At 33.4% G+C, this 11,745-nt stretch overlaps 1 protein-coding gene across 2 annotated transcripts; it reads right to left on the bottom strand.

Annotated features, from left to right (window-relative positions):
* Positions 1 to 4,981: 4,981 nt before the first annotated feature.
* On the bottom strand, positions 4,982 to 10,870 carry LOC125423373 (MDIS1-interacting receptor like kinase 2-like). Of its 2 annotated transcripts, none has more exons than XM_060815542.1 (3): positions 10,473 to 10,870; positions 5,674 to 8,247; positions 4,982 to 5,491 (listed from the first exon to the last, which is right to left on the bottom strand). In XM_060815542.1, the coding sequence occupies exons 1-3, from the start codon at positions 10,516 to 10,518 to the stop codon at positions 5,121 to 5,123; spliced, it is 2,991 nt and encodes a 996-aa protein (XP_060671525.1). In that variant the 5' UTR covers positions 10,519 to 10,870; the 3' UTR covers positions 4,982 to 5,120. The 2 variants fall into 2 exon arrangements, with proteins under 2 accessions (XP_060671525.1, XP_060671524.1); XM_060815541.1 differs by having other exon boundaries at positions 5,674 to 8,253.
* Between the last annotated feature and the right edge of the window lie 875 nt (positions 10,871 to 11,745).

The following is an 11,745-nucleotide window of genomic DNA, read 5'->3' on the forward strand; positions in this document are numbered from 1 at the left end:
GAAATTCCACAAATAAAATATTTGAGCCAATTAATCAATATCGATCTTTCTATGAAGACTATGTGACAAAACCTTCTTTCTCGACGCTTACTTGGGTAAACTTGGATGACAAATTCTCTAATACTGGATACACCTCCTATAGAGTCAAGGGGAAGCAGTAATAATTAATGTTTCGTTTATTATCTAGCAGAAGCTAATGTGAAAGACAATTCATTCAAACACAAACAATGATATAAATAAAAACTTATAAGTTCGCGAATATGAAAAATTGAAAGGAAAAATAGAATCTTTATAATTTTATTAATCAAAAGTTCTTTATTACAATCCTAATGATAAATATATAGAAATCAGTAAAAGAAGCCTTAATGGCTCTTTACTTATCCAAAAATACATAAAATATGAAATTTGCTAAAAAAAATGAAAACTTGCCTAATTATGATATAAATAAAACTCTCAAGCCCATCATTCAAGAATATTATTTATTTATTTATTTTTGTATCATCAACAATAACTTTTTCCATCTATTCGAAATCTCAAATTCACAATCTGTAAATATATATGAGAATAGCTTATTAACTGAATTAATTTTATTTAATATGATCCTAGAATAGTTGCTAGAACTAAATCTAAACATTCTTAGACCAAGAAGCTAACTCAACAAATAAAATAGAAAAACAACAAACTTGGCATTTTGAAGTCCAAACGATGAAATTTTGCCACTGGATCATGGCATAAGCCATGAATTTGAATTTTGACATCTTTTTCAACCAAATTAGGCTAAAAAATCACTAAAAGTCAATACTTTTATTTCCTAGAAAGTCCATCCAAGCTCCTATGCTATCCATGCTTAGGATGCTTGATATGCTCAATGTAATTTAGAGCTAATCAAAGTACTAGTTCTAGTATTAGAATGGGGTTTAAAGTTTTATAAATATTTTTATTCTTCTCATACAACAGTTACAATTTTTCAATCTTTTTTAGAATAATAATAGTAACAATAACAATAATAATAAACTGAAATAATGATGACATATATTGTGTAACACCCCGTATCAAAAAATATACATGATTAAACAAGTTTGACCAAATTGACTAAGTTTGACCAAGTGAACAATATATGGGGTTCAAGTTGACCTTTTCAATAGCCAATATTTTTGATTTGACTAAGGTACCATTGTGTAGATCTCGTCGATACGAGTTCATAGACTGGCAGCACGCCAAATTCTGAGTTACGAATAAAAAGTTATGGTTCTGAGAATTTTTAAGCATAAGTTTTAAATCAGTGTCCAAGCCAGTCCCCAGTCTTTGTCTGTTAGTGACCCAAGGCTTTATATAAGTCTAGGTAAGCGTTTCAAATAGGAAACAAAGCCCAAAATACCCATTTCTTCCCTAAAACCTGAGAAATTCTCTTCTCAGATCCGTGGGGCCGAAATGGGTTATTTCGAACCGTTTACCGTCGAACAGGGTCACCGCCGTTTTGTCCATTTTAGGCCAACCACCACTTACACGCACCAACCAACTAGAAAGATCACTTGAAGACGAGCTCAGCCATGAAATTTCACGGCAAGAAGTGGCTGAACGCGCCCAGATTGGGCCGGCGAAGTCCGCGGCGGCCGGCAAGGTGGGTCACCGGATTTTCTCATTTTTTGGCCATTTCAGGCCAACCCATACACATTTTCCACTATTTTCGACCATTTTGAGCTCATTTCCGTGGTTATTTTGTCCAGATTCCTCACCGTTTGAAAGATTCGACAACGGAAAGTTCGGCCGACGCTTCAACAGTGTTTTCGGGCCACCGGAGGAAACTTTGGACTAAGATGGGCATACTGATGAGTTCCTTGTCTCTTGAGCTTTCTGTAAATATAAAGGTTTTGAATTTTGGAGGTTGTTTGATAATTTTTTCATTTTTGGATCAATTAGTTAATTTTCGGACAAGTTGGGGACTGTGTTTAGACAAAATTGGTTAAATTAGTTAAAATTGGAGTTGAATTAGTGAAATTGGATATTATTAGGACCCATTAGGTGGTTCGATTTTGAAAAATTAGGTTTTGGGTGAAAATCTCCAATTTTGGGTACCGGATCCTAAGGACACGCGGTATAATTGGACTGCCCGATGTCCAATTTATGTAATTTTATAGTACTGTAAATCATTTTGAGACATTTGGATTATACAAGTGTCTCTGATTTAGTTGTTTGGAGCTTGAGGAATATTTTATTATATTACAGGCACTCGAGTTGAGCCTGGAGGTGATCCTGTAGAGGAGCAGGCATGAGAGTGGTTATATCATTTTTAAATGGTTTGGGTATATAGTATAATATATATGTGGTTTAAATATTTTACGTATATACCATTTGATTGAAATGTTGTTTTATGCATATATAAATATTTGCTTTCATATATATGTGTTATCATTTTATATGACTTTTGATAATATTTTAAGTAATTTCCAATTTTAATGGATCCGTAAATGGACTTGTAGTATTTAAATATTTTGATAATTAAATTGAGGTTTTAAATCATTTTGGAAACTATTTGGTTTGAGAAACCAGATTGAAAATCATATAATTTTAAGCATGATCAAATATTTTATAATTTTATGTGCTTAAAATTGGTTTATGGTGAATATATTTCACTGTGGTATTTCTGGTTTTCGTATAAAATGATGTTTTGAGATTTGTGAAGTATTTAATTAAGCGGTAGAAGTTTAAATGTTAAATTATGATTTATGATACAGTATCGTTTGGAAAAGTATATATATAAACTTACAAGATTGTTTCATGTATACTATATTGGTTAATTTTAAATTGATGTACCATGTGATGCCAATACCTTATATCAGTATTATATTATATTATATTACAGCGCGCTGGGTTTACGATGGTGCCGTGAAATTGGTTTCATCCAACGGTTATCTATTATTACCACGGACTGTAAGGTTGGTATCATCCAACGGTTTATTATTGCCACTAGGGGTGGGCTCGGTTCGGTTCGGTTCGGTTTTGTGATCTTTTTTAAACCGAACCGACCGGTTCGGTTTGGGTTGGGTACAAAACCGAACCGAACCGACCGTTACATTCAACCCAAACCGAACCGAACCGAATGAATATTTTTCGGTTTGGGTTGGGTTCACGGGTTGGGCTTTCTGATGGGCTTCGGCCCAAATTTTTTTATTTTTGGTTTAAGCCGGTTTGGGCCTTATGATGAGCTTCACTTTCAGCCCAATTTTTTGTATTTTTGGTTTGGGCCAGCTTGGACCTCATGCATATTTCATGACTAAACATTCACTTTTGGATTATTATGGGTCGGTTCGGTTTGGGTTGGGTAAATTTTCTATCCACCCGTAACCCGAACCGAAAACCACGGGTTCAATACATATGTAACCGAACCGACCCGTTTAACAGTTAAAAACCAACCCAAACCGACCCAAATAGTTCGGTTTGGGCGGGTTGGTCGGTTTGGGTCGGGTTTTGCCCAGCCCTAATTGCCACGGACCGTGAGGTTGGGTACGTCCCGACGGTTAATTATTATTTCCACGACACCGTTCATATACTGAGGGTCGTGAGGTGGGTATATCCCACGGTTTACAGATTGGTACATCATATGATACATTGTATATGTTTGTATATATTGTTGATTTACAAATATCATGGTGATTTCTGCATTTTTATATTTATTTGGTGGAACTATATTTATTATAGTTTATGCTCAAATATTTATATCTTGATTTGAGACATTTCATAATATTACAATGATTGTTCATTCATACTTTTGAGCATCGGTTTTTATGATATTAATTGGGGTACAAGTTTGGATTTTGTGAAATGATTTTTAAATGAGAAACTTTTCAAATAAGTGGAATGAGAGGTTTTGAGAGAAAGATTTTTCAGAAATAAATCATTATTTTTCTATTATACTATGCCACTCATTGAGATTTCTTTATCTCACGTTTTATTGTTTTAAATTCGTTTCCCTAGGCCTAGATAGCTAGTAGCAGTCTACCTTTTGCACAGCCTATCGTTTTGTTCCTTCTACGACAGTAGCCGTATTTACCTTTTCTTTACCTATTGTTATCTTCTGGACTTATTTATTACTTATTTGTACTCATAGACTTTGTTGACACTCTTAGAATGCTCTGATTTTAGATATGGGACTCAATAGAGACCATGGTAGTCATATGTGTAGTTATGGCATGTAGTACAGTAGGCCGATTGTGGACTTATTTATATAAATATATATATATATATATTGAGGTATTAATGTTAATGCTAGTGTTTGATTATCTATATTTTAAGGTGAGTTTCCATTGAATATTTTCTAGGGATTGACCAATGGGATCTCACTAGGCGGGATCACCCGGGAGGTCCTAGGAGGGTTCCCAGGGTGGGTCCTGTCATATTGAGAGTAAAAAGACTAAATGACAAAAAAGAAAAAAAAAAGAAGAAAAAAAAGACCAAACAAAAAGAAAAATAATGTTCAATTTTCGTTGTTTGGTATTCTCATGAGACCGGCCTAGTGGAAATGTTCACAATCCTTCATATTTAAGATCCTAATTAAGTTCGAGTAACTTTAATGATAAAAAAAAAAAGTTGTTATTTGGTATACTATGCTCGTCGTAGGAAGGAAATTAGGAAATCTAGTAATATTATTGGAACAATCAAAAGTGAAACAAGAAAAAAGAAATAGTTTTGCTATTATATTTAAAACATCATTCTATTTGGTCTATACCATTGCCTTAAGCAAAAATAGAAAATAATAATACTATAGGTATTAAAATATTTACAAAATTTATTTACCAAATAATATATATTAAGATAATATTGATTGACATATCCATATAATTTAAATATGGATAAATAAATCTTTAAGTGAATAAATAAACAAAAAAAAAATTTTAAAAATAAATCATTCAAATATTGCAACATCATCTGCTATATAATTTTGTAAATAAATTTGATAAATATTTTGATAACTCTAGCATTATTGAATAAAGAGAAATCCGTTGACTCGTTACAACATGAACTAAATTTAAATGCATATGGTAGGTCGAAAAACAACTAAGCTGGGTAAAAAGGCAATCAGCAAGAAATGCACAAACAACGGGTAACAAATGAGAAAATAATTAAGCAGTTGTGAGATCAATCAGCTGCTTAAGTGGAAGCATATGAGGAGGCTTTGAGAATGATAGTACCAAAGAAGTTGATAGCTTCTCAGACACTTGCTTCATAGTTGGTCGGGATTGTGGGATTGGATGCAAGCAAGCTAACGCTTGTTCTACAATGGTGGCCACTTGATCTGCTGTTTGCCTTCTTGGAGGTAAGAGACGTTGATCCAATACTTCCTTGAGTAGAATTTCAGGACCTTCTGCTAATGGTGATGTGAACAAAGACAAGACCAGATCTCCTGGATGTTTTCCCATTATCACTTCCAATGCAACGACGCCAAAGCTATACACATCGCTCTTCTCATTTATTTTCATTGTGTAAGCAAGCTCTTTGGAACAAAAATGCTAGGATTGGTCAGCTTTTTCAATTATTCTCTTTGATAAAGTAAAAGAGTAGTATTTATAACTTTTTTGTTTTTTAATAAATCATGAACAAATCTTTAAAGCGAGGTTGCTATAGATATTGAAATATATATGCATTAATGAAAGCCATTTAGATGGAAAATTTTACCTGGAGCCGAGTATCCAATGGTTCCAGCAAATGGAGTCCAATTTGATGAGCAAGGATCAAAGGCTCTAGCTGAACCAAAGTCAGAAATATGAGTTTCATATTCTGCATCCAACAACACGTTCTTGCTTGATATGTCTCTGTGCACTATAGGAGGAAAACATTCATGGTGCATATAGGACGTGGCATTGGCTAAACCTTTGACAACATTTACTCTCTTAGTCCACTCGAACTCCTTTGCCTTTACATCATCACACAATATGTGTACTAAGCTTCCTCTTTCCATGAAGTCGTACACTAAAAATGAATGTCTTATATGTGAACAAAATCCATGAAGCTTAATGATATTTCGATGGCGTACTCTTGTCAACAAAGTAACCTCACTTGTGAAAGCTTCCTCACTAGCCAATTCACCATTCCGATGGAACTTTTTCACCGCAACAACTTGACCCGTTGATAACAATGTTTTGTAAATACTCCCATATCCTCCAACGGCAATGCAATATTTGGAGTCGAAGTTTTCTGTGGCTTCAACTATTTCTTGATGAACCGTTCTTCCATCATGGCTCAATGCTGCAAAGAAAGCTCTAGTATGTGTTTCTCGAGGTTCATCCTTGTTTCTTTGCATTTTTTGGCGAATCAAAATTATTCCGACAATGAGAAACAATATGATCAGAGTGCCCAAAATCGATATTATGATCAACACTATGACTTTCTTGACATCTTGCCTTGGTACTGAGCAAAGCTTCAAACTAGTGTTGTTTCCGCAAAAGCCTTTATTATTTTCCAATGCTGCTCTTGGGGCCTCAGTGAAGGCTTTGACATTGGGGAGAGGACCTTCTAACAAATTGTAAGATACATCAACCGATGTCAAGCTTATCATGTCTTTGAATGTGAACGGTATCGAGCCAGAAAGCTTGTTATGAGAGAGGTTTAATGTTTCTAACATGTGCAGATTTCCAAGCTCTACAGCCAACTCTCCTATAAGCACATTCTGACTGAAATCAAGGTTTTCAAGCGCATGCAATTTCCCAATATGGAAAGGAATAGTCCCACTGAAATTGTTGTCTCTCAAGTTCAAGAACAATAGTTTGGAACACTGTCCAAAATCTATGGGAATTGGTCCATTTAGTTTATTTGCTGCAAGGTCAAGCTGTTGAAGGTCAGATAACATTCCAATTTCTGCTGGAACATTACCAGATAACATGTTATTTTTGAGTTTAAGGATGAATAAAGGTCTTATTCGTCCCAATTCCTTGGGAATATTCCCGATCAAAAGATTGCTAGAGAGGTCAAGTATATGCAACTGAGTAGCATTCCCAAGTTCAGGAAGAAGCTTACCAGAAATTATATTGTTGGAGATGTTCAACTTGGTAAGTTTTCTCACTTCTCCCCAGTTTCCAGTAAGTTCACCAAAGAACTTGTTGTCACTTAGGTCCATATAGTCTAAGTTTGGGTGCATTCCAAACCCATCTGAAATATTTCCTGTTAATTGATTTTTTTCAAGAGAAATTGTGACTAAAGTAGTACAATTTCTCACACTTATTGGGAGGGGACCTGTAAAGTAGTTATGAGATGCTGAAAACCATGTTAACCTCTGGCCAAGACAAATATTTTCTGGAAGATTTCCAGACAAGAAGTTTTCGTCTAATTGAAAGAATTCCAAGTCTGAAAAATTGTTCATTCCAATCGGAATGAAACCTGTGAGGTTGTTGTAGGCCAAATTTAAGTAAACGAGGGATATGAGGTTTCCAATTGATGTGGGAATTGAGCCAGTGAGGTTGTTTTGATACAAAGAAAGAGTTGTAATGAATTTGAGTTGCCCAATTTCATGAGGGATGAATCCGGATAATTTGTTTTCACCAAGGTTTAAATTGGTTAAGTTGCTCAAGTTTCCAATGGACGTAGGAATTGAGCCGGACAACTGGTTTTCATCCAAGTACAGCCTCTTAAGTGATCTAAGTTGTCCTACTTCGCGAGGGATGGATCCAGAAAATTTATTTTCACTGAGAACTAGAGCAGTTAATTTGCTCATGTTTCCAACAGATGTCGGAATTGAACCCCAAAGATTGTTTCGTTTGACGAAAAACTCCTCGACGTACTCTAGCTTGCCTATTTCATGTGGTATAGAGCCATTGAAATAATTCAAATCCACATAGAATACGCGTAAGCTTGTCAAAAGGCAAATTTCATATGGAATATTTCCATAGAAATGATTGTTACTCAAGTCAAGGTAACCGAGTGTAGAAAGGTTACTGATAGTGGGAGGGATAGTTCCATAAAGAGAATTGTTGGAAAGCACAAGGCACTTTAAGTTAGGAAAAGATGAGAAATCAAAGTTTTGGAGCGTACCTTTGAGATTGTGACCACCAACATTTATGTAGAACACATTTCCCAACTTATTACAACAGATTCCAACCCACTGGCAGGGACCTTTTTTGCTTCTTTTAAGGTTGCCAGAAGAATTAGCACCAGACCATGAATTTTGAGGAAGCAATTTCCAAGAGGATAGAATTAGAGAGTTTGTTTGATTGTCAAGGCTGTTTTTCCATTTGACAAGGGCCTCTGCTTCTCCTCCTTTTCCTCGAGTTGTTTTAGAACAAGTACTACTTAGATTTGAGGCAGTGCTAAAATAACAACAAAACAATAGATTGCTGATAAGCCAAAGAAAACGGATTGGCCGTACAACGTCCTTGGAGATTAATATCTCAACTAACGTTGCCATATGGACCTGAAGGTGGGGGTGTGTTTGAAATTATATTATCTTGTTAATGTTGCTTAAATAGCCTATCGTGGTCTTCAGTTAGTCAAATATATGGGAAGGGAAATTTTTTTTTTTATAAAAAAAAAAAAAAAAAAAGTGTTTTGTAAGTTGTTGTTTGGTGACATCATGGTTTGTTGTTTTTCTTTTCTCTGTTTTTTTTTTTCCTACCTAATTTGTGTAATTAACCTACCTCAATTATATGTCTGTGTCAATTAATGGTAGTTAAAATTTATCAGGATGTGAATTGACTATAAATTTTGAAAAGAAAAAAATAAAACAAAACAAAAGCCAAACACATTGAAATTGTATTCAATTTTTTTCTTCTTCAAACTAAAACCAAAAACAAAAAATCATCACGTTACCATATGAAACCAAGTGATCATAGAAGATAATTACTCATTGATTGTACAATAATAAAATTATGTTTAAAATGAATAATTAGTAATTTTTTTTTTTCATCTGTACGTTTAGCTAGCTAGCCATATTTTTTAATAATATATAATCAATAATCTAATAAAGATATATATTTCAATTGCCCAACAAATTAACCAAAAAAAAAAAAAAATTGCAGTTGAAGACAACAATAAATAACACCCAAAAAAAAAAAAAAAGTTAACTATTATTTTGAGAAACAATATCATAAATAAATGAGATAGCGAATAGTAACATAAGTAATCATACCAACTCTAACAATGTTTTTCCATGGTTTTTCAGTACATTAAACAACTTAGAAAAAAATGGGTTAAATAAGCATAAAGTATAAAGAATATAGTAAAACATATTTAATCTCGTAAAACTATTCGCTTCATTTCCTTATACAGGACAAAAAACTAAAAAACTGTTAATTAATTTTATTAATCATACAGTGATATTTTTTTTTCCCTTTTTGATATTGAAGGTGAAAATTCAGACTCTAAAACTTTCTAAGCTGAATAGGGCTGTGTTTTTTATTTCTTTTGGAGCCTTAAATATTTATTTATTTATTTTTTTTGGTTGGATGAATTGGTGAAGGGGATTTGATTAGTAATTCTACGATCTAGGAGTTATCACCAATACTTATTACCAATTGAGCTGTTCTAAGCAGACTTTGTAGCCTTACATTAATTGTCAAACAATCAAAATCTAGTTTAGATTTTTGGTAAGCGGCTGATTTTCCAGTTGTATATCACCAAAATACCATTTATAACCCTTATTAATAAAGCTAATGGCATTTCAAATTTCAAATTTTTTAAATGTTAATTTTCTTTTCTTTTTTTTGGGGGAATCAATAAGTGTTAAGTTTAAGACTTAATTTTACAATACTTTTAAATAAATATTATTTACAAAACACTGATTTTGAAATATACATAAATTTTAAAACAACAATTTACCAGACGCTTGACTCTAGTATTCAATAAATAACTGATTTTTTTTTTTTACAGCACAGTTAAAGTCAATTTTTTTAACTGCTACATCAAATGCCAAACCAAGCTTTACTGGTTTTAACACTATAGCCTATTTAGGGACCATATTGAAAGGGTGTATATGTAGTCTATAGAATCTTGTGGGACATTTTTTACAAACTTTCTAAAATAAAAAATATATATCTTTGACCATTAAGAAATAAATTCCTAGTGGAAGAAAGACAATAAAGCAAATAAGAACAAGAAAGCAAATAAGAATCCAACTATATATCACTGTTCCAAGCAAATAAGAGCAATATCCTTGTTTCTATTTTCATAAGCGCTACACCCAAAATAAATAAAAAAAGAAATCTTTGCTTTTCTTTCTTTATTTTCCACTTAGATATTTTTATTTGTAACTTACCACTTGAAGCTATTTCAACAAGAGTGCTACTATTTACACTATCTCTTTCACTTCTTACACTGTTTGTACCATTCAAAAATTATATAAAAATCTTATATCTTTTCATTATTATTATTATTATTACTTTTTCGAAAAAGCCTTTACCTGCCCACTAACAATTTCTGTTTTGTAATCAAAACCCTAACTTTTGAAATACCTGAAACTTGAGATCTATGATCTTTCAACCACTTACCGACAATGGCAACATTTTCAGGTAGAGAGGTATCTTTGATTCTCATTCTGCAGCAACGTTCGGAAGATCCAACTTCTTGTCACGGCAGCCACCCTCATCACTCGTCTTTCTCTTTCCCACTCCTCCCATCTCTTTCTCATTCTTCGTCTATCTTCTTCAGCCATGTTTGACAAGGGACCATCGGCAGCCTTGTTGAAGGTTTTTATTTTTATTTTCTTTTCTACAGAAGTCAAGCCGTCTAGCCATGGTTGCTGCACGTTTTGTGGTGTGGGAAGAGTCAGGAAGACTTTAATCCGACCAAAGAAAAATGGTTTTTACAATAAAAAAAACAATAATAATTAAGGATATTTTAGTAATTTAATAAAAAATGTGCAAGGAGAGAATTCTTTCGCGTATATAGCAACACATCTAGAGTTAGTTTGTGATAGCTTTTATTTTTTATTATTATTATTTTTTTGAATAAGTGATAGCTTTTATTTTATTTATTTATTTGTTTTTTTCATTCAAAAGCTCTTCTTCTGATCTAAAGCTCTTTCTAAAAATTAAAATATTCGACAACAATCAATAAATAGTTAAATACTTTTTGACCGAGCTTTTTCTAAGCTGTACAACAACCTCTGAGTAACCAATTCCATGAGATCCATCCACAAGCCTGTATGGTGCCAGTCCATTCCAAGTCGCCTGATTGATGGGCTCCATTGCTAAAGTTGTTGTCGGTTTGGCCCATTGCTGAAGTTGTTTTCCTTTATATTAAGAAATTAATATATTTATATTTCTATTTTGCTTAATGTTTTTGGAAAATATGTAAAACCGCGTACAAACACGTCTGTTTACTTAAATGTTGCTGTGCACTAAAAAAAAAAATGTTGGTGATAATTAGTATTATGTGTAAAAGTTTGCCACATTACCTGTTTATACCACTGCAAACACGTCAAAAGATCAGGTTAACGTTGAAAAGACGGAAATAAACTAAAAATTCCATCGTTCCTTTTGACAAGTACCCATTGAACCCCAAACACTGGCTTGTGATTATCTGAAGTTGATATTCTTATTTTGAAGCTCGTTCTATTATATACATGGCTTTAATGGTGCAGCGTGCCACAATAATTGAAGATTTCAAACCTTTAACACCGAAGCAGATTCGACATATGAAAGGACAGATTAAGCTAGAGGTATGGAAATATTTTGCTTTTCTTATCCTCGAAACCCCACGCAGATTCTAGGGATTTACTTTGGTTTACTTACTTTAGCGTTTGTCATCTAACCAGTGGTG

This window comes from Ziziphus jujuba, chromosome 3 (genome assembly GCF_031755915.1).
Source record: "Ziziphus jujuba cultivar Dongzao chromosome 3, ASM3175591v1".
Lineage (NCBI taxonomy): Eukaryota > Viridiplantae > Streptophyta > Magnoliopsida > Rosales > Rhamnaceae > Ziziphus > Ziziphus jujuba.

Excerpts from the sequence above, each read along its gene's own strand:
- LOC125423373 (XM_060815541.1), bottom strand. The coding sequence starts at position 10,518 with ATGAGAATCAAAGATACCTCTCTACCTGAAAATGTTGCCATTGTCG. Across the intron at positions 8,254-10,472 it reads TGAAAATGTTGCCATTGTCG|GAAAAGGAGGAGAAGCAGAG; the intron begins GTAAGTGGTTGA and ends AAACAACTCGAG. Across the intron at positions 5,492-5,673 it reads CATTGGATACTCGGCTCCAG|AGCTTGCTTACACAATGAAA; the intron begins GTAAAATTTTCC and ends TTTGTTCCAAAG.